Genomic DNA, 23,856 nt, shown 5'->3' with positions numbered 1-23,856 from the left:
CTCTGCTCTTCCCCAGTCTCTGCCTTCCCTTCTAAGCCAGTTACTTTGAGCCCAGAAAAGTGCATTCCCATCACTCGCCAACTCTCAGACATCTCTAATGTGATGGGTCTGAAAAAGTCACACAAAACAAACACGGTGTCGGGTGTCAGCTGAGAAATCAAAGTAGGAAAACTTGTACAAAGCCCTTCTTTAAACAGTATTTCACTGTCATTTTCCTCCCTCTATTCAGTGTTCAGCTTTGATGTATTTATTTGGTAAAGCCCTTAGAAAACTGTTTATTATCAATGTCATAACCATATTGAAAAGCATCAGAATAGCTTAATAAAGAACAAGCAAATTCATCCTTGACTTTGCTGCAGTGCTAAAACAAAAGGCCTGGACTCTTTGATGTGATAATCAACAATTTCAGCCTCCCTTTTCCAAAGTACAAACTGGTATTAAATAGTTCAGGTCTCCTACATTCCATCAAATCAAACGAGAGGGTTTGATTTGATGGCTGACCAGGCTAAGGAGAAAGGTGGTCCCTCCTGGCTCTCACTGCTCTCTTAATGGATGTTTACAGGTACATTTCTAGGAGCCTGTGAGTAGAAGTGGGTGCTAATCCACAAGAAAGAAAAATTTTTCACATAAATTAGGCCTCACTGGAAACTTAAATTTTACCTTAAAGTCAGACTTAAAAACATGAGCTCTTCTGAGAAGACTTGCTTGATAGGAAGCAACAGAGCAATAGAATAAACCAACAGCCTACTACCAAGAGACACTGTGGAACAAGAAGATGAGTAACTATGGAAAAACAAAAACCAAATACTTGTCTCTCTTCCTAAACACTCTTCCCAACCCAATCAACTATTCCTATGAATAGAAAACCTATGGGAAGGTAATAAAAATTGGGGTGGGACTAATTTTTTAATTTATGCAAAAGATAAATTAACATGTATAACTTGGAAAATAAAATATAAAAGAATTAGTTAATGAGCATGTGTAACTTGAACAATAAAAGACAACAGATAGCAGAATTGTGAAGGGGCAAATACCCAAATTGGTTGTCTCTGGGACTTGGGACTTGGTGGGGAGGGTTTCAGGGAAAATAGGTAAAATGGGGAACTCTAACTATTTAAATAACATATATTTGTACTGTTTGAGAAGTTTTTTTTTTAAGAACAAGCTTTTAACACTTTTATAACAAACAAAATAAGTCAACAGCAACTAGGAGGGAATGGTCAGTTGATACAAGATAGGCGAAGGTATAGGGATAAAGAAACCATAGACTAAAGGCCTGGTGACTTTGAGACAACTACAAGGGCCCTAGAGTGTTAGCAAAGGTATGCAGATGGCAGAAGGTAAACAGTGTGGCCCACACTATACAGGAAAATATATGTTGGCTCAGCTGCGTCAACAGTGCCATGGTTGAGATTCCAATGTATATAGAACCAGGGACACGGTGTATAGTTGAACAATCATTTTTCCCTATCCCAATGGCTCAAGAGGCTGCCTTCGCACCTGTCCTACTAATAATTAAATTCAATGCATTGCTGAACCATGAGTCTCATTACCAGGATCTTGGGCATAAGCGGCACAAATGTATAACCGAAAGTGCTTACAATCTTTGTTCTGGACCCTACATATCAGTGATCCTGAATTTGTTTTCAATCATAGATAACTCTGAGAAGCTGATAAAAGCTATGGATCATCCCCAGGAAATTGTGAATACACATTTGAAGCACCATGGATGTCAGGTTAAGATCCCCTGCTAGAGTCAGACAGGAGGTGAAAAGCGAAGTAACACCTTAGTCTACTAAAAGGAAGTAAATGGCACACATATGATGGATACAGCTGTTCCCAGAGCAAGGTTATCCTGGGCTGGCCGGAGGTAGAATAATGTAGGCAGCTTCCTTTGCTCAGAAGCAGAGGGAGTTTTCGGTCACAGATGGTGCTGTTTGACCACAACATTCTCAGTAGTGTAGGCTGCTCTGCTAACTGTGTATTGTCCACTGGTGGTAGGGCGAACTAAGAAAACCCTCCAAAAGAGACAAAGAAGTGATCAGACAGAAAAGCAGAGCTTTGAAAGTCACATTAAAGCAACCCATGTTGAAAACAATGGTAAATTTGTGGGTATTTGTGTGTGTGTGTGTAAGGTGTGGAAGAAATATTTTAAAAACTGACAAGATAAGTCTCTTGAGTTGGCCAAAAGACTTTCCCTAGTTGTGAGCTGGGATGAAAGGGGTTGGAAGAAGAGACCAGATATATATCTATTGTTTTAAAGTACTGAGTGGGCCCATCTTACCTGCAATAGTTGTGCTCACCCAGGCCCCCCTCCCCGTTGGGGTATTTCAGAGTGTTGTATGGATGCTGGAAAGTCTCGTTCCAAAACAGACATGGCTTCCCGCCTTGTAGTGCTGTCCAGTTCTGTGTTCCCCTATAATCCGCACCATTGGCTGTGAAACACTCTAGAAGAAAGAAAAGACAGAGCAAACTAATTTTCTGGCAACATTCATAGTTTCCTCCCTCTTTGGTTGATGTTTTGTTTTGTTTGGACCAAGTTGGAAATGGATAGTGTCTTGCTAGATCCTGGACACAGTGCAGTTAACACTTCTGGGGCTGAACAAATCTGAAACAAGGTACCCTCAAAAAGCTAGGCTAATCTTGGCACTAGCTTGTCTACAGACACTAGAACATTTTCCCCTAAAGTATACAGATCCCAACTAGGATATAAACAGGGAGCTGAAGTGTACTGAAGCCCATGAAGTGAACCAGGAAACCCCCAAATCTGGGAACAGTTGGTAACAGCCATCCATGTGGAATTCTGGGTACTCGGAGGGGGTCACTGCTTTAGCCAGTGTCTCTGTGTGGTAACTAGAACCAGGTCACCAGCTGTAACTGAGCTCTCCCCTACAGTCTGAAAGGCTGCACTGACACTTGGATTTAATAAGACCATCGGATACAGCAATGCTTTGGAATCCCAATCACACAAATCTGGGAATGACTCACATTCCCTGGTAATGAAGAACAGTCCTCCCCATGCTGTTTGAGATAGAGGTGCAACAAAACAGACAATCAACATGAGGGAGGAAGGGCCGGGCTGGCATTTTCTCTCACCTCTTTCTGAAATTCTTTTGATGAGGCACATTGAAAACGGTCTCAGGTCCAATTTAATAAAATGACAAATCCTCACAGGTGCAACAATGTGTTTCTAAAATCTGCTTCTCAGACTTTGGGGGATGGGGACTGAGGCTGATAGGATTTTCACCCACATATTGCATGCATTAAACTCGAAGAGGTTCATGAGACAGGCACAGTACAAAGAACAACTTTTTAAAATTAGCTTAGTTGAAACTGACAGATAGAAGCACTTCAAACACTTCTTTAAGATATATCACTAGAAAACTGACAATCTGGGGGAGTTACACTAGCATTCTTAGCTGCATTTCTTTCCTTCTCCTGGCAAGCACTGACCTATAACTTCCAGTATTAAAGACTCTTAATACCATCTCCTGTTGTCATCCATGTGCCTACTCTAGTCTAAGCGTCTGAACAACATGAACGCATTCCGGAAGATATTTCTTTTAATACTTCAATCTATCCACAGAACATCTCTCTTCCAGCACCCCCTTCCTCCAACCATCCAGGCCCTGTGTTTTGTCTGGAATGGCACCATTTTATGGATAGCCAAAATAATCTGAACATCCACCTGTGCAGGAAACTCTAGCAATTTATTTTTTATTATTTTTATTTTTTGAGATGGAGTCTCACTCTGTTGCCCAGGCTGGAGTGCAGTGGTGCAATCTCAGCTCACTGCAACCTCTGCCTCCCAGGTTCAAGCGATTCTCTTGCCTTGGCCTCCCTAGTAACAGGGATTACAGGTGCCCTCCACCATGCCCAGCTAATTTTGTGTTTTTAGTAGAGACAGGGTTTCACCATGTTGGCCAGGCTGGTCTCAAACTCCCAACCTCAAGTGATCTGCCCACCTGGGCCTCCCAAAGTGCTGGAATCATAGGTGTGAGCCACCACGCCCCACCAACCCTAGCAATTTATCATGTCTGGTGCAACGTTCATGTGTTATGATAAGTGCAATTCTTCATGTACCATGAGGACCAAACCCCTCTACCAAGAGTCTGCATAAATAAGTTCAAAGGAGGCATAGATTGAAGGAGGCAGCTCAGTGTAGCATAAAATGCACTAAACCAAGAGACTAAGCCTTGGCTTCTTGTCCTGGACCTGCTGCTGACCAGCTGTGTGACCTTGGATGAATAAACATCATCCAAATCACTTCTAATATTTACACAGTGTTTTACCATGTGCCAAACTCTGTCTAAGTGCTTTACAAATGTCAACTTGCCACCAACCCAGAGAGGTACCTTAGTACCCCATTTTGCAGATAAGGGAACTGGGCACTCGACCATACCCTATACTGCCTCTCATGGAACCTCTTCAGCATCATTCTTGCTTCCCCGACTCTCTCCCTCACTCCACTTCCGATTCATCAGCAAGTCCTGTTGACTTCCCTAAAACATATACCCTGAAACTGCCTTCTCCTCTCCATCTTTGATGTCACCAGTATAGTCCCTTTTATCATCAGAGAACAGTTTGGGTCTCACAGCTTCCACTTTTGTTCTCTTACAATCCGTTCTCCATAGTTCTTAAGAGAATGATGGCACTCAAAACAAAACTCAGACTCTTCCTTGGTGTGTGCAAGGCCTCTGTGATGCAGCCTCAGCCCCTTCCTCTCACTGAAGCAGAGCTCTTCCCTTACTCACTCACTGTGCTCCAGCCACCCTGGTCTGCTTTTAATTCTGTGAACACACTATGCTATTTCCTGCCCAAAGTGTTCTTCCCCTAATACTTCCCATCACAGACTAAATACTACCTTCTTAGAAAGCCCTTCTTATCATCTCTACTCCTAATTTTCTGCCCTTTGTTTACTTCACAACACTTACTATCACAAGGAATATATGTGATCTGAGAGAGACAGAGAGAGAGAGAGACAATGTGTGTGGTATGTACCACACCAGACACACCAGAGCTCTATCTCAACCCCAGAGCTAGAGCAGGACCTGAAACCTGTATTTCTGAAAGGCAGCCCAGGTGGTTCTGTTAAGTAATTATTGGTCTGAGAACCACTAGACTAGATGATTCTAAGAACATCAGCCAACCTTTACCAATAGCTAGAATTTTAATTGCTGTGTGTTAATACATGTTTTTCTCCTATCAGAACTTGCATATCAAAACATCATACTGTACTTCTTAAATAAATAGGAAAAAAATAAATATTTTTAAAAAGTGTGAAGGGTGATCCAGGGCCAGAAATGCAGCTCAGTAGATCAATGGAAGGTCTTAGCTATACATAGCAACCTGCAGGACAGGTGGGGTTCCTGAGACTCAGATGACTTGGTTTGTAATACAAAAGAATACGGCAGAATGTGTAATAAAAAGAATCCATGGCCGGGCACAGTGGCTCAAGCCTGTAATCCCAGCACTTTGGGAGGCTGAGGCAGGTGGATCACCTGAGGTCAGGAGTTTGAGATCAGCCTGGCCAACATGGAGAAACACCGTCTCTACTAAAAATACAAAATTAGCTGGGGGTGGTGGTGCATGCCGGTAATCCCAGCTACTTGGGAGGCTGAGGCAGGAGAATCGCTTGAACCTGGGAGGCGGAGGTTGTGGTGAGCTGAGATCGCACCATTGCACTCCAGTCGGGGCAACAAGAGTGAAACTCAGTCTCAATAAATAAATAAATAAATAAATCCACACACACGGCAGTGCTCATGGAAACGAGATGGATCTGAGAGTGGAAACGGGAAAGTGCAGGCTTCTTTGCTTGGGTCTGTTCCTCTCAGACCCAATCTTATTCTCAATTACACTGGTGAAGCTGAGGCAGTGTATCAGATTCTGTGATTATTTTTTGACCAGACTTGCCCAGTACATATAAATGATGGAGAAAAGCAAGGAAAACAAACTTGAATGCTCTGCATTTAAAGTCATCTAGTGCATCTTGATTTCATCAGAGTACTAGGGTGTATATTAGGTAAATAGGACCCTACCTCCCTTATTTTTTTTTTCTTCAAAACAGTGATTTTATTTCCTTTGACTATATACCTAGAACTGAGATTGCCGGAATACGGTCATTCTATTTTGAATCATTTGAGGAACTTCCATACTGTCTTCTATCGTGATTATGTTAAATTTGTTTAACTTTTATTTTGGGTTCAGGGGTACATGTGAAGGTTTGTTGCATAGGTACATTCATGTCACAGGGGTTTGTTGTACAGATTATTTCATCACCCAGGTACCCAACAGTTCTCTTTCCTGCTGCTTTCCCTCCACCCTCAAGTAGACCCCAGTGTCTGTTGTTTCCTTCTTTGTGTTCATAAGTTCTATCATGTAGCTCCCAGCCTCCCTTATTTTCTACTGCTATGAAACTGATGTACGCTTTGGCTAAATAAGCAAGGAGTGGCTTAAACCAATATGAAACACACACACACACACACTGAGCCAACTGTTTATTTATGTATTCAGTGAAAAGATAATGAGTGAAAGCAAGAGATCTAATGTCTAGGAAATTATTCATTAATTAATTCAGCAAATATTTATTCAATACTATGTGCCTGGCACTGTTCACAGCCCTGGGGCTTCAGAGATGAACAAATATCCTGTATTCATGGGGCTTACATGTTTATAATAAACTGATGAAAATGAATGTCATACAGTGACAACTGCTATTAGGAGGAATGAAGCAGAGGAAAGGGAGTAAGATGGAATGGTGAGGGTTCTCTCTTAGGGTAGGTCAAGGAAAGCCTAGTGAGCAGAGCTGTGGATGAAGGGAGGAAGCAAACCCAGTGAATGAGGCGGGAGGTGTGTAACCGGCAGAGGGTCCAGCAAATGCAAAACCTCTGCAAATAGCAATATGCTTGGCAGGTTTGGGGAGCTACAAAGCCGCTCCTCTAATCCGACTGGAGCAGGAGAATGAGCAGGGAAGGGTAGGCAAGGCCAGGATGTGTAAGGTCTTGAGGGTTAGATAAATGAGATTTTGGCTTTTGTTCTAAGTGTAAGGGGAAGCCACTGGAGGGTTTAGAGCAGGGGAATGACATAATGTGACTTTTCTTTATTTTTATTTATTTATTTTTGTGACTTATCTTTTAATAGAATTGTCTAGCTGTTGGGTGGAGGAAAACCCATTGACAGGCAGGAACTAGGCAGGGAGAAAAGTAGGTAGTTACCGTAGAAGGATGGGCGAGAAAGAAGGATGGCCTGGACTAGGCTGGCAGCTGTTGGGTGGTGAGAAGTGGACCGATTCCAGATATATTTTGAAGGTAGTGGCAAAAGTATTTGCTGGGGGTTTGGATACGGGTCTGAGAGACAGAGGGGTCACACAGCACACCAAAAGGGCCTGAGCAACCAGGTGAGTAATGATACCATTTACTGTAATAGGGAGAGCTCAGGAATGTCAGAGTATTTTGGGGGTATAATCAAGAATTTGGTTTTGGGTAGGTTAAGTTTGACATCTTCAGAAAACTGAATGGAGATGTAGAGTAAGCAAATGGCTACATGAGTCTGGAGTTCAGCAAAAAGGCTGAGGCTAAAGCTAGAAATATGGTCCCCAGCACTTACGTGTAGAGAGAATAGGATTCTGTGTGTATCAGCCCCAGCATCTGGGGCTGAGCCCTGGGGCCCTCCAACATATCACACTTTGCAATGATGACCGAGAAAGTACAGCCCGTGGGGTAGGAGAAAAGCTAGGAAAACGTTTTCAGTAATTTTTGTTTTCTTTATCACACAACTTGTAGCAACAGTGTGGTATAGTATGGAAAGCGTATTTTAGGGGCTCTAGAACCAGACCTCAGCTTTTCAGTTTACAAGTTACAAGCACTTGCCTAACCTCTTTGAGCTTCAGTTTCTTGACTTGCAAATTGAGGGATTTGATTACCTACAACTCAGGGCAGTTGGAAGAATTGGAAGGTGTGCAAGTAAAGTACTTGGTACATAATAGGTATCCAAAAATTATTATTGTATAATCATAAAGGTATAAAAATAATCAAGCTTTATATAAGCTTAGAAATATTATAAGCATCATGATAATTTAGGTTATTCTGAGGCTAGGCACGGTGGCTCATACCTGTAATCCCAGCACTTTGGGAGGCTGAGGCGTGCAGATCACTTGATATCAGGAGTTCGAGACCAGCCTGGGCAACATGACGAAACCCCATCTCTACCAAAAATATAAAAAATTAGCCAAGCATGGTGGTGTGGGCTTGTGGTCACAGCTACTCAGGAGGCTGAGGTAGGAGGATCGTTTGAGCCTGGGAGGCAGAGGTTGCAGTGAGCCAAGATCACGCCACAGCACTATACCCTGGGTGAAAGAGTGAGAACCCCATCTCAAAATGTGTGTGTGTGTGTGTGTGTGTGTGTGTGTGTGTGTGTGTGTGTGTGGCACATTATTCTGGTCCATAAAATAATTAGCTATAAAAGGCAAGAAGACATGAGTATGTGGGCACATCATCCTACTACAATTCTGTTTAAAGTTAGGCTACCATCAAAATGGAACATATATATAGTTTGAATCCTGTGTTGAATCCTAGTGTTCAATGGATAAGCAGTAAGGGAAAAAGATACAGAGAAGCAAATAGGTTTTACTTTTTCTTTTTTTTTTTTTTTTGAGACGGAGTCTCGCTCTATCACCCAGGCTGGAGTGCAGTGACTGAATCTCAGCTCACTGCAAGCTCCGCCTCCTGGGTTTATGCCATTCTCCTGCCTCAGCCTCCTGAGTAGCTGGGACTACAGGCACCCGCCACCTCGCCCGGCTAGTTTCTTGTATTTTTTAGTAGAGTCGGGGTTTCACTGTGTTAGCCAGGATGGTCTTGATCTCCTGACCTCGTGATCCACCTGTCTCGGCCTCCCAAAGTGCTGGGATTACAGGCTTGAGCCACTGCGCCTGGCCAGGTTTTTCTTAACCAAAATTTCAGCTGTAAATATGATGAAACACATCTTCATTTATGCTACTAAAATCACATAATTCAATATTTATACTAATCATAAGTGAGGAAGACACAAGTTAATAAAGTCCCAGGAAAATCTCTGCCAGATTGTATAATACCTGCTCTGTAGTTGTAAAGTTCATGTTTAAACTATAACAAGGTATTCTTTTAAAATAATTAAAACTTGGCCGGGCACAGTGACTCACACCTGTAATCCCAGCACTTTGGGAGGGCGAGGTGTGCAGATCACCTGAGGTCGGGAGTTCGAGACCAGCCTGATCAATAAGGAGAAACCCCATCTCTACTAAAAATACAAAATTAGCCAGGCATGGTGGCGCATGCCTGTAATCCCAGCTACTCGGGAGGCTGAGGCAGGAGAATCACTTAAACCCAGGAGGCGGAGGTTGCAGTGAGCCAAGATGGCACCATTGTACTCCAGCCTGGGCAACAAGAGCGAAACTCCATTAAAAAAAACAAACAAACTTGACATGTATAAGATAGTGGTAGGAAAACAGTAGTTAATCCAGTAGTTAATCTAAAAGACATCCTAATCTTTGGTAAGATTTAATAAAGCTGAAGAATATGCTCTCTGTAAAGCTCTATAAGTAGGTAATTCTTAATTTGTCCAAAAACACACTATTGAGAAATACAACATTTTTATCATATTGAATCTAGAATATTCCTGGTTTTCTGGTAGAATTGCTAGCTAGATCTCTATATATGAAGCTTGTGAGAGTCATTTTTTTTTTTAATCCACCAAAGTTAAGTCTCTGATCTCTGTGGGACCACTTAGCACTTCTACTGATCTTATGTTGGAAGAATCTGTCTGGTTTCTGCCTGGCTTGAAATCAACATGAATCAATTCACATTAAAACAGTGAATAAAGCTTGCATCTTAAAGTAAGACGGTAGAGAACATATTCCAATGAGAATATCCTTTGCCCTTTAAAAAATGTCTATGAAGCTTGGTAGGTGGATAGATTATAGAAATCTAAGGTTTAGGTGTAAATGCTTTTTTTTTTTTTTTTTTTTTTAAATATTTAGAGGGTATGGCTCATGCCTGTAATCCCAGAACTTTGGGAGGCAAAGGCAAGAGGATCACTTGAGCCCAGGAGTTCAAGACCAGCCTGGGCAACATAGGGAGACCCCACCTCTACAAAATTAAAATTAAAACCAAAATGTGCTGGGTGTGGTGGTATGTGCTTATAATCCTAGTTATTTGGGAGGCTGAGGTGGAGCCCAGGAAGTCAAAGCTGCAGTGAGCCATGGTCATGCCACTGCACTCTAGCCTGGGTAATGGAGTGAGACCCTATCTCAAAAAACATATATATAGAGAGAGGGCAACATGACAGTGTTGTCAAATATTCACATAGCACACCTATTGCCCTGTTGGGTTTCAAATACAGACTGGTGCCCAGTGGGAACTTGCACCACTTCAAAGCTCCTGGGCAGACTACCCTTTGCCCTCTGATGCTCAAAAGCACTATGAGAAAGCTGCTTTCAGTTATGTGAAACCCTGTAGTAAAGGGGCCTGTGGCCCTGGGAAGGCAGGGGTTCCCAGCCTTTTCCAACCCAACACCACTGAGGCTATGATAGGACACACTCCCGTCTTCAAAACTGGCTCTCCAAGAGCAGTGAGTTCTACAATTACACAGAGGAATATCATCAGATCTAGAATAGAGAGAGGACAGTTTAGGGAAAAAACAACAACCCTGTACATACATAGTACATATGGAGAATCAGTGCAATAAAGGGGAAATGATATTAGAGAAGCAGCTAACACTGTGGTTTGAACAAACCACCCAGACATCATTCGGCCTCAGTTTCTTCCCTGGTTTCCTCATCTGTGAAATTAGGAGGGTTGAGCCACATTATCTCAACGTCCCTTCACTGTAAATGTCTACAATTTCAAGTTCAAGATCTAACAAAATGAAACTCAGGTTCAAAAGTCTGGGGTGCTATGACTGGAAAGGACTCATGGCTAAAAATTTCTTACAGACTTAAAATTCTCTAATTCTATATTTCTCTAATGGAAGTAAGAATCCTATGGTTAAAAAAAAAAAACAAATCTCACCTCCCATGTGGGCCTTCCCTCTCAGAGGCACTTAGGCCCTTTTTTTTTCTTTTTTTTAAAGTCAGGGTGTTGCTCTGTCACACAGGCTGGAGTGCAGTGGAGCAATCATGGCTCACTGCAGCCTCTACCTCCCGGGCTCAAGTGATCCTCCCATCTCAGCCTCCCACATAGCTGCGACTATAGGCATGTGTCACTACACCTGGCTAATTTTTTAATTTTTTTGTAGATATGGGGTCTACATTGTCTAGGCCAATCTCGAACTCCTGGGCTCAAGCTCTCCACCTGCCTCTGCCTCCCAAAGTGCTAGGAATACAGGCAAGAGCTATTGTGCCCGGTCTACTTAGGCATTCTTCTTGCTTAAAACAAACTACATCTTCAGCAAGTAAATTGCAAGAAAATAAAAAAAGGGGAAATCTAAGGGTTAATAGAGATTTAGGACTCACATTATCTAAATACACCCTGTTTAGATCTTGACTGAAGTGTAAAAAATACTAATAAGACAACCAGGAAAATTTGAGCATTGACTGGATATTTGATGGCATTAAGGAATTATCCTTTTTTCCAGGTGTAATAATAGTACTATTACTATATTTTTGAAGGGAATCCTTAGCATTTAGAAATACATACTAAAATGTTTACAGATGAGGTAACCTATCTGAAATTGGTTACAAAATAATGTAGTAAGGGGAATGAAGAGGGTATAGATGAAATAACATTAGCCATGGTTAATAATTGTGGGAGTCGGGAGACAGATACATGGGACTTCCTTGCACTCTCTTCTCTATTTGCGTCCTGAACAAATAAAAAATAAAAAATTTTTCAAAGGACATCTTGAAAACAGTTACCAACATGTTATTTTGAAATTAATCTACCTTAGCCTTTTTTCAAGAACTATAAATAAATTCAGCCATAAAGTTAGCCATCTAAAATCGATATTCATATATCATGTTCTTGGATTATGTATTAACAGTGCCAAATGACCATAGAACGAGCTGCCCTTTTGCCCAAAGTGGAATTACTACAACAAAAATCACTGCAATGTTTTACGTATTAGTTGCTTTTTCATTAAAATACCTTTTAGATCTTTTCCATTTAAGGAGACGGTGCCCTTAAAAACAGTACAGAGGGAAAGGCCATGCCTCTCAAAGATACTTTAACTAAAGAATTTATACTTTTGGAAGGGAACGTGAGATCTTCTATTTGAATCTCCAACTTATTTATCTCTACTAAGAGATGAAATATTTAATTACTTAAAAGACCATTCCAAGAAAAATTGAACTTACAGAGTAAGCATAAGACCGGATGTTTGAATTCAGAAGAACCATGAAAACGCTTCAGAGAGGGGGCCTTATTTGTTAAATAAAAATTCAAAAAACAATTATCAAGGCAGAGAAGGTCCAGAATGCAGTGGCTTGGGTACCATCTTTTCCCATCTGGCTCTCATCTTGAATATGCTCCACTCCTACCCAGGCAGGGTCCCCTGGAAAACATGCCATGCTTGTCACTGTGAGCATGTGTGTTTCTGCCAGGAATAGTCATCATGAATATGCATTAGTGTTGAGGAATTTTTATTTATCATTTACCATATTACAAACCCATATAATAGGGGCATTTGAGTCAGAGCCACTCCATCTTGAACAGCAGATGGGTAAAATGAGGCTGGAACCTGCTGGGCTACATCCCCAATTTAGGCATTCTTAGTCACAGGATGAGATAGGTCAGCACAAGACACAGGTCACGAAGACTCCACTGATAAAACAGGATGTGGTAAAGAAGCCAGTCAAAACCCCCCAAAACCAAGATGGTGACAAAAGTGACCTCTGGTCATCCTACTGCTCATTACACACTAATTATAATATACTAGCAAGCCAAAAGATACTCCTACAAGCACCATGACAGTTTACAAATACCACAGCAACATCCAGAAGTTACCCTATATGATCTAAAAAAAAAGGAACCCTCAGTTCCGGCAACTCCTCACCCCTTTCCCGGCAATCTCATGAATAATCCACCCCTTGTTTAGCATATGGTTAAGAAATAACCATAAAAATAGCCAACCAGCTACCCTCGGGGCTGCTCTGCCTATGGAGTAGCCATTCTTTTGTTTATTTACTTCTCTAATAAACTAGCTTTCACTTTACTCTGTGGACTTGCCCTGAATTTTTTCTTTTTTTTTTGAGATGAGTCTCACTCTGTGGCCCAAGCTGGAGTGTAGTGGCACAATCTCAGCTCACTGCAACCTCCACCTCCCGGGTTCAAGCGATTCTCCTGCCTCAGCCTCCCTAGTAGCTGGGATTACAGGCGCCCATCACCATGCTTGGCTAATTTTTGAATTTTTAGTAGGGACAGGGTTTCACCACGTTTACCAGGCTGGTCTCAAAACTCCTGACCTCAGGTGATCCGCCCGCCTCCGCCTCCCAAAGTGCTGGGATTACAGGCGTGAGCCACTGTGCTGGACCCCTGAATTCTTTCTTATGCAAGATCCAAAAACCCCCTTTTGGGGTCTAGATCAGGACCCCTTTCTGGTATCACAACCATCAAATTGAAGCCCAAAAGATACTTTTTGAGAAAAAAATGTCCATTAACCTAGCAACATTCAGGTCTATAATATATAGAGATTAAACCTCAGTTAAAGAATTGATTCATTCAAATAGTCAAAGGTCACTGACTCAGCAGAACTCTAAGAAAAATATTTCATTTGTTAACCAAAGCACCTTGATGGATTTTACTTCCAATACCAACAGAATATATTCTATTATACTTTGGTGATGTAAAGCATCTATCTCTCAATGTAATATGTGAGTACAAATAAATCTACCTTAGATATTTATTCATAAATATCTTCCTGAATCTTGAAATAAAATTTCATACTAGAAAGTTTTCATAGCCTTGGCAACATAGTGAAACGCTGTCTCTACAAAAAATATTTTTTAAAAATTGGCCAGGCCTGGTGGCAGGTGCCTCCCAGCTACTCGGGAGGCTGGGGCAAGGGTCTCTCTTGAGCCTTGGGAGGTCGAGTCTTCAGTGAGCTGTAATCACGCCTGGGTGATAGAGCGAGACCTTGTCTCAAAAAAAGAAGTTTTCATATAAGGATACAGGAAACGTGAGATGTTTTAAAGCTAAAAGTCCAGCTTGCTGATGGACAATACCTTAGCTCATTATAAGCCAGCTCTAAAGAAAACAAAAAGACAAAAGACAGAGAACTATTTGAAGGCTCAGGGTCTAGAATAGGTAGCACTAACTTCTATAGAAACCAGGGGTTTTGAAACAAGTCACACAGTACCTGCTGCCACAGCTCTTATAGGACTTGATTACCTTGAACTGTAATTGCTCAGGAAGCACATAGCCCTGTTTCCAATAGCCTGTGAGCATCTTACTCACCTTTGTATTCTCAGCAACTACAGACTACATAGAAGGTGCCTGGCAAAATGTCTGCTGAAAAAGGGAAGCTGGTAAATGAGGCGCTAGGGGAAAGCTCCACTACAGACACATTCAGGGTGCATTAGTTCCCTCACCAATGTATTCCTCTAGCCCAGCCTCAAGACTTACCTAGCAACACCTATGAGAAGTTCTAGGAAAGTTTATGTAAATCAAGTATAAGTTTATATAAATCAAGAAAATCAAATATTTGCTATTTAAACCAGGAACTCTGCTATTTAAAGGAAATGGATGGTGGCTGGGTGCAGTGGCTCACCCTTGTAATCCCAGTATTTTGGGAGGCCAAGGCGGGAGGATCACTTGAGGCCAGGAGTTTGAGACTAGCCTGGCCAACATAATGAAACTCCGCCTCTGCTGAAAATACAAAAATTAGCTAGGTGTGTTGGTGCACACCTGCAGTCCCAGCTACTTGGGAAGCTGAGGCATGAGAATTGCTTGAATCCAGTAGACAGAGGCTACAGTGAGCCAAGATTGTGCCACTGCACTCCAGCCTGGGTGACAGAGCGAGACTCCATCTAAAAAATAAAACAAAATAAAATAAAATAAAATAATAAATATGAATTTTATATTCTTAGTTCGCTTTAAGCAGGAGTAACCCAGCTCAAATCTATGCCTTGCCTCACTCGCTTGAGTAAACTTTTTCCATATTGTCTGAAGTTCTCAATTAGATGAAAAGGAGATAAACTGATATAATCCAGCTTCTAGACAAGTTTTGTTAGTAATGCCTGTGACCTATTTTTAATGTCAGATGGCAAGAAAGTTCCCCAATAATGGAGCCCTGGAGGGCAGCCAATACTCCATGGAAGCCAGACTCTGGGCTTTTCGGCTTCCCTCGGCTGATATGGGATAGACAAATAATATAAGAGCTCCTGACTGGGAAGCTGATACCAGGTAGACCATGTATCTCTAGAGTACATTTCAAAGTAAAACCCGAAGCGACCAAGTTGTAGCCTTCTGTCAATTGGCACAGGGATAAGTCCTAATCAGAGATGCTGGGCACACAGTAGGAATTTGATAAGTACTTGTTAATTGGTCCCAACATAAAAATATGACTCAAGAGATGGGTTTCATAAGTTCTGGCCAGGGAGACAGTTTAGGGCAGAAGAAAAGGCTCAGTTTAAAACTGATTTATAAATAGATGGAACTATCATCTCTGGTCACTTGGAGCAGTAAGAATAAGAGCAGATAGTGGCCAACAGATTAATTCTGATTGTCAAAGCTTTAAAGTTTCATGGAGTATTCCATGAAGCTCAATTAGGGTTGCCAGATTTGACAAATAAAGACAGAATTCTCAGTGAAATTTGAATTTCAGATAAACTCCAAAGAATTTTTTAAGACAAGTATTCCTAAACATTGCATGAAACAGACTTATCATTAAAAATTCTTTGGTGTTTATCTGAAATTCAAATTCAATTGGGCGTCCTGTAATGTATGTGACAACTGTACTCTAGAGAGAATAAAAAGACACAGTGAATCACAGACCCCCTTACCACATTAAGGTTTCTGAAACACTGTCCACGGAAATGCTTAAAGAGGTTAGATGTGGATAATGAAGAATTTGCTTAAGAGTGAAAAAAGGCCGGGCGCAGTGGCTCACCCCTGTAATCCTAGCACTTTGGGAGTCTGAGGCGGGCGGATCACGAGGTCAGGAGATTGAGACCATCCTGGCTAACACGGTGAAACCCCATCTCTACTAAAAATACAAAAAATTAGCCAGGCGCGGTGGCGGGCGCCTGTAGTCCCAGCTACTCGGGAGGCTGAGGCAGGAAAATGGCGTGAACCCGGGAGGCGGAGCTTGCAGTGAGCCAAGATCGCGCCACTGCACTCCAGCCTGGGAGACAGAGCAAGACTCCGTCTCAAAAAAAAAAAAAAGAGTGAAAAAAGATGCTCATCAGAATCAACTGTTCCTAAGCAGGCAACTAAAAATAAAAAGAAGGACAAAAGGATAATACAATCGGGATGGGGTTTCTCTACCTCTGCGCTACTGACATTTTGGGCTGTGTAAGTCTTTGGCATGGGGGCTCTCCTGTGCATTCTAGGATGTTTAGCAGCAGCATCCCTGGCCTCTACCTGCTAGATGCCAGTAGTACCTCTTTAGTTGTGAGAGTCAAAAATGAATCCAACTATTGCAAAATGTCCCCTGGGGGCAAAATCTCCTCCAGTTGAAATCACTGAGTTAGAAGAAATGGTCAAATAAACAGAAAGTGTCACATTCATTAACCAGTGGTCATATAACTAAAGATTGTTCTCAAGGGAGACTTTCTCAGCTCAGTCCCTGGTCCCTCCAAGCCCCTAACAAAGAAGGCCTAGTCATTTCAGCTAAGACAATCAGAAACCCTTCATCTGCCAGAAGCGCTAAGGAAGAATCTTTGGTGAGTCAGGCCAGTGAAGCTCTGCATGGCCATGCACACATCACAGCAAGCAGGGCATCGCACCCAGCCTTTGAAGACACTCCTTTTAAGTTAATCTCCCCTCCAACTAAACTTTTTCCAAATCTCTTCCTGCCATTTGGAAGTTGAGTGATTCTCAGCTGAAAAGGCCCGTATAGACGAGGTGCAGATGGCAGCAGTTACAGCCCTCACCAGATGCTACAGTCTCTAATTTGATTGAAAGGATATAATTAGACAACAGAAACACTTTAATGAAAGAGCAAAACATGGAGGGAGGGAAGGATTGAAGGCCCTTAACTGATGCCAAAACACCCACCAGTAATAGAGGCTTTGAGTCTGGGGAAAGGGAAGGGGAAAGCCCCTTAAAAGGACAGTCCCCATCCTGTTTATTTCCCCATAGACAGAGGGATAGGGATTTTATTATTGTAGATTTCCACTGTATTTTATGTGGGAACAATCTGATTAGAACCAGAAGGGTCTTCGGAAGAACATCAAAGAAAAACAAATATGGCTTCTGTGGTCATTATTAAAAATATTTTTACCAGCCCAATAATTTTCTTTGAAGATGAATTTTTATAGATTGAACAGCAGCAAGTAATTTACATACTGTGATGGGATTGGTTAGCAGTCCCTACTAGTCTAGAAGAAAACTACTTGGTTGCCATGTTTTCATCTAACTTTAGGACACTAAGGCACATGCATGGTCATCTAATATGTCTGTTTGGAAGGTATGAAGAAACCATGCAGAGTCAATCATACATGCTGATAACTACAAGCACTCTGAATCATCTTTAAAAGTTGCCTACACTGTTTTTACTATTTCCTAGCTTTAAAATTTTGAGTGTGAGTATACTGTTCTGGTTCTAACCAAGAATCTAACCAAACTGAAAGAAATCCAGCCCTCAAAGTCTGCAGTTGCTAATGTGGTGTGACACTTGGGTTTGGAAGCGGCTGCAGCCTCCTCAGCCCACTAGAAGCAGGGCCCCACCCTTGTGGCAAATTGAACAATAAAAGTTTAATGCTTTGGCTACTTGCCAGGGATTAAATCCATGGCAAGGGAAGCTAGAAGCTGGGCCCAGCAGAGGGGTAGCTCTGAGACGGCCCTGTTGTATAAATGCAGGGAGAGAGGCAACTTTGCGTGTGAGGTGGCCTAAAACATTTTGTCTGCCAAGGTGCTCCCTAGAACCCCAATTCATTCATTCCTCTTTAAACTGGTACAAGTTCAGGCTAGGGAGGTGTTTACCTAGAAGGAGAATTTAAAAAGGGGGGAAGGGATTCCCTTAGAAGAGTAGAAGTCACATTTCTGTGAAGTAGTTATTTGTGAGGTGTATGGACGCCCATGTGACATTTTTCTACGATGGCCTCTTTCCTTTCCCTCATCAGTCTGAATCCAGACAAAGTCTCAGAAGGTGAGGTGAGGGTTGAGGGAAGCACTGACATCTTGGGAGGAAGACTATGAAGATAAGAGAGGGAGGAAAAATAGAGTGACCTCAGACTGCTCCTCCTAGACTAATACTTACAAGTTCCAGCTGGATTCTCAAGGTCAAACTGAACATAGAAGGAATGTCAGTCATCATTCTCACCAATGACGAGGCTGCACAGCGAGCTGGCCAGAAAGTAACCTGCCAAGTGGCATCGGAGGTGCTGGATCTCACTTCAAAACCTATACAGGTAGTTTTCTAAGGGACACATTCGCTTCCTCCTATGTTGTCCTTATTCAGGCGGCAGACACTCAGGCAAAAGCTACAGATCCAAACTTCCGGCTTCTCTCAAGTGTTTTGCATTAACTGTTCCACAGTACAAGCACAATCAACTTGGTATGTTTGAATGTTTCATTTTGTTTTTTCAGAAATGTTTTAATTAAAACAAAATAATCAGCCATGCTAAGCACATTGTTGTTTTTTAAAACGACTTTAAATATGACAACAGAACCTTGGAAATAAAAATTAACTGCTTAGGAAAGTGACAGAAGTTTGTTTTCTTCTTTTTTTTTTTTTTTTCCTGGCTGTTTTTCTGTGTCAGGGCTGGTGCCACCTGCTGCCTGGGCTTTCCTCTGAGAAATAGATCTCTCAACGGTTTGTTCTAAGCAACATCTGCAGGCACAGTTGAACAAACCATAGGCTAGTTCCAAGGCAGGCACTATTTATGTAGTGCACACTGAACCACACTGAATTTCTCTTTAGGACATTTTCAAGGTGGTTTTTTTTTTTTTTTTTTTTTTTTTTTGAGACAGGGTCTTGCTCTGTTGCCCAGACTGGAGTGCAGTGGCACCATCTCAGCTCACTGCAGCCCTGACCTCCCAGGCTCAAGTGATCCTCCCACCTCAGCCTCCTGAGTAGCTAGGATTACACGACATCTGGCTAATTTTTGTCTATTTTTTGTAGAGATGGGGTCTCACAGAGACGGGGTCTCACTATGTTGCCTAGGCTGGTCTCAAACTTCTGGGCTCAAGGGATCCAATCACCTGGGTCTAAAGGTCCTATTAAAGACCCAAATGTATGTGCATGAACTTTTCCCCATACGTATCTTTTTTAAAAAGTTGTGGTAAAAAATAACGTAAAATTTACCATTTTAACCATTTCTCCCATATGTATCTTAAAGTTAGTTAACAGTAAATGGTAAAAGTTTCATTCGTTCACCAAAATCAAGCTTCCTTGTCACCTTTTCTAGACCAGTGAACACTGAAAAAAATCAGAAGCCATAGACCTTGAACAGAACTCGGCAAAGCACAGCCTGTGGCCCAAGTCTGGCTCACTGCCTGCTTCTGTATGGCCCACAAGCTAAGACTTAAAAATATATGTAATTTTAAAAATATTTTAGTTTTGAAAAATCAAATGAACAGTATTTTTTAACGTAAAAACTATAGGAAATTCCCAGCCTGGGCAACATGGTGAAACCCCATCTCTACTAAAAATAAAATAAAATACTAGCCAGGCATGGTGTGATGCATGCCTGTTATCCCAGCTACTTGAGAGGCTGAGGCAGGAGAACAGCTAGAACCCGGGAGGAAGAGGTTGCAGTGTGAGCCGAGATCGCGCCACTGCACTTCAGCTTGGGTGAAAGAGTGAGACTCTGTCCCTAAAAAAAAAAAAAAAAAAAAAAAAAATTATAGGAAATTCAAATTTCAGTGTCCATAAAGTTTTACCGAAACATAGTCACATTCATTCATTTATCTTTTGTCTATGCTGCTTTTGCCCTACAGAGTTGAATAATTGCAACAGAGATAGTATAAGTCCCATGAATCTCATATTAGAAAGACATGTTATTTACTGTCTTCCCTTTACAAAAAATGTTTGCCCATAACTGACCTAGATTATCAGTTGACATTTCCATACTCAAAAATTCTAAATTAAGGATGGTATATTCCCCATCACCAAAAATCCCTAATCTGTGTATTGTGAAGCTATTTAAAACAATGTATTTTATCTTACTCATTTATTGCTTTTGATTTGCTATTTATTAGCTAACTATGCTAAACCATGAGTGTATCAATAATATCTATATTGAGTATATCAACTTTCTGTTTATGAGTAGTGAGCCTAAAAGGAATGCTTTCTTGCTTTAAGATTTATAAACGGGCTCATTGCCTATCTCAAATATTTTTTATTTATTGATTGATTTCGAAACAGAGTTTTGCTCTTGTTGCCCAGGCTGGAGTGCAATGATGCGATCTTGACTCACTGCAACCTCCGCCTCCTGGGTTCAAGTGATTCTTCTGCCTCAGCCTCCCAAGTAGCTGGAATTACAGGCACCCGCCACCATGCCCAGCTAATTTTTTGTATTTTTAGTAGAGATGGGGTTTCACCATGTTGGCCAGACTGGTCTCGAACACTTGACCTCGGGTGATCCACCTGCCTTGACCTCCCAAAATGCTGGGATTACAGGCGTAAGCCACCATGCCTGGCCTCAAATATTTAAATAGTTTGTCTAGGGGCCAAAATACATTTTCACAAAAATATCAGAGGTCTCTGATACCACGTCGAAATGGTGTTTCTTAAAATACTCAGAGCATACAAGTAACTGGTATGGACCCTTCACTCCTTCACTGCTCCAGCCCCCATGTTGCTTACAGATAATTCTATTAGCATTAATGAAGTCCCCAAGAGGGCCAAGAATTGGTAGACAGTGTGAACTCTAGCTGTTAACTGAACTCATAGGTTTTATGGCAAACACACTACTGGCTAGTGGGGCAAATTCCAGATGAGGAGTTAGAGGAGAATGAGCATCAATCTATAAACTTATAAAAGGTATTCACAGCAAACATAACCTGAATGGAGAAGCTCTGCTGATGCGCATCTGATAGACCCTGAAGGTAGTAAAACACCCAAGTGAGTAGACCATAAATTCCATACATTCCAGATGGGACCCACTACAGAGAACCCATCGACCGCATGGCCCTAGCTGCACTCCTCCTTGAAGGAAAGTCTAGATTCCATTACCTTCTATTTTCCTTCTTATGAGTTGTGAAGGAAGGAAGAGAATCTTAGAGGAAGAATGAAAAGAAGGGAGATCAGCCGGGCGCGGTGGCTCAAGCCTGTAATCCCAGCACTTTGGGAGGCCGAGACGGGCGGATCACGAGGTCAGGAGATCGAGACCATCCTGGCTAACACGGTGAAACCCCGTCTCTACTAAAAATACAAAAACTAGCCGGGCGAGGTGGCGGGCGCCTGTAGTCCCAGCTACTCGGGAGGCTGAGGCAGGAGAATGGCGTAAACCCAGGAGGCGGAGCTTGCAGTGAGCTGAGAACCGGCCAATGCACTCCAGTCCGGGCGACAGAGCGAGACTCCACCTCAAAAAAAAAAAAAGAAAAGAAGGGAGATCATTTGGGGTTGGGTACACATTGTAATTAGAAGTAGGATTGATGGGGAATGAGCTAACTGTTTTTATAAAGTCAGCATTCAAAAATGCAAACCACTAGTAATTTAAATATTACAAAATTGTGCAGAATACAAATATTGAAATAATTTTTCCATCCACAAAATTTTAGAGAAAATTACAGTATCAAAAAATATAAAATGGCAAGTTTGGCATATCCTCAGAGTAATATGTGTGTGTGTGTGTTTTATTGGAAAAGATTTTAAAAGCTAGTGGGTAGGATCTAGACAGGACGTGTTGGTGAAGACCATGTGGTATCTCCCTAAAACTGCTTCTGCAACTAGGCAGGAAAAGTCAAAAAAGCAAAGCACTGAGTTACCAGGATGGTAAGACACCAAGCTGGCAAGGCTCAGTGAATTGGGAACTTGGGCCACTTATCACAAATCATTTCACAATGATTATTTGCCCCTACCCCAGACTCCTAAATAAAAGTATACCAAAATTTGGGGTGCAAACTTCATAAGAGCTGCTGCATTTGATCTTAAAAAAGCAAAGATATCTGGGAAGAGAATAGCTTCCAACAAGCTTAAGCAGAATTGGCTCACTTGATGCTTTTCAGAGCTACTACTCTGCCCTTTCCGGAAGGGGAACCAGTCTATTTCCACCCATACCTCTCTCTTTGTAGGGGACATTAAATCCTGACCACACAGATAGCAAAGTGGAGCTAAGGGGTTACTAGGTTACAGTTATGTTGACATATCCTGGCTCTCGGAATGTCCCTCACTCCTCACAACAGTAGAAGTGATCATACTGTAGAAGTCCCATAAAAGGCGGTGATCACTCAGAAACCACTTACTGAGCCTCAGGTTTACAATGCTTGGAGACCCCAGTTCTACCAGTTTAAAGCCAAGCATTGCCTTTTACAGAAATGAATCAGACAGAAAGCTCTTAGCATTCCCAGGGTAAACGAGGTGTCTAGCACTCGATGAACTGTGAGGTCCTATAAAAGTATTATTGAAATATGTTTATTGACTCCCTCCTATATGCGGGTATGTTACCTACAGTATATCATTTAATATTCACAACACTCTGCAAATAAGTTATCCTGTCTTTACAGATGAGGAAATTGAGGCTCAGAGAGCTGAAGGCATGGCCCAAAGTCACGCAGTAAGTGACAATACCAAGTCCTAGCTTTTTCGCTAATCCAAGCCAATGAGTAAACAAAGCAACTCTGAGTTTTCTTACACCAGCAAAACCCCATCCTTTCCAATATCAGTCTGTGACTTTGGGTGGTGAACCCAGAGGCGGGTTTTCTTACTCCTGCAGACTAGTAATAAACTCTTCCCATCCCTTTCACAGATGTCCTAATGCTCAACATCCAAATAACCTGCAGAGAAATGCAACGCCCTCTCTTCAACTTGCCTTCTCTTCAACTTAGAAAGGATTTGGCTACAAGGTTGCGTGTGGAAGTTAAGCAAAGTCCAAGCTTCATCCTGGTCCAGGGCCGCACCTTGGGAAGACCTGGCCTTGGCCTTAGCCTTGGCCTGGGGAGTGATTGACCTAAGGTGTGGGGTGACCGAAACACGTAGCTCGGCGTTGCCTCCTCAGGAAGAGCACCCTAAGCTCAGTAGGGGAGAAGTTTCCCATCACCGCTTCCTTTTTCCTCTCCCCCTGCTGCGCCATCACCTAAGTCAAACGGAAGTTCAAAGCGGCCCAGCGGGGAGAGAGGGCACGTCCCGTCCGTCTGGGTACAAGGTCGTCCCAGGACCCTAACCTGCCTCTAGCAGGGCGAACAAGTCCATCCCGTTCCTCGCGAGGCAGAAGTTACAATGTCCGCCAAGCGGGTGCAGCCGAGGACTCGTGAAAAGGGGCTGAGCGCCGGCTCCTCCCGCCTCCGCTCTGCTCTGTGTGGGGAGGCGCCGGGTTCCACCGTGTAGGAGGGAGGAGAGGACTGGGGGACGCGGGGGCGTCGTAGTGAGGCTCAGGGAGGGGACCTTGGCCCGGGGGAGGGATGTCGCTGAGGGTCTTGCAGAGAGGGATGTAGCCTCTTGTAGCAGGGGAGCCGTCCCAGTGCAAGGTGCGTCGATGAAGGACTTGGGGCGGGATCCCAGGAGGCACTGGGGAGCAGGGGTCGTCCCGGCCCGGGAGGGGTCGCTGGGGACTTGGGGACG

General features: G+C 42.5%; 1 protein-coding gene across 2 annotated transcripts in view; it reads right to left on the bottom strand.

Annotated features, from left to right (window-relative positions):
* KREMEN1 (kringle containing transmembrane protein 1) overlaps positions 1 to 23,856 on the bottom strand; it is a 71,467-nt gene that overhangs the window by 46,823 nt on the left and 788 nt on the right. For both annotated transcript variants that reach the window (XM_033233117.1, XM_033233118.1), the window contains exon 2: positions 2,285 to 2,447. In XM_033233117.1, the coding sequence (XP_033089008.1) occupies positions 2,285 to 2,447 (163 nt within the window). The remainder of the gene's footprint in view (positions 1 to 2,284; positions 2,448 to 23,856) is intronic.

The sequence above is a fragment of the Trachypithecus francoisi genome, unplaced genomic scaffold (assembly GCF_009764315.1).
Source record: "Trachypithecus francoisi isolate TF-2019V2 unplaced genomic scaffold, Tfra_2.0 Lachesis_group14, whole genome shotgun sequence".
Taxonomy (NCBI): domain Eukaryota; kingdom Metazoa; phylum Chordata; class Mammalia; order Primates; family Cercopithecidae; genus Trachypithecus; species Trachypithecus francoisi.
This window is presented reverse-complemented; position numbering and strand designations above follow the sequence as displayed.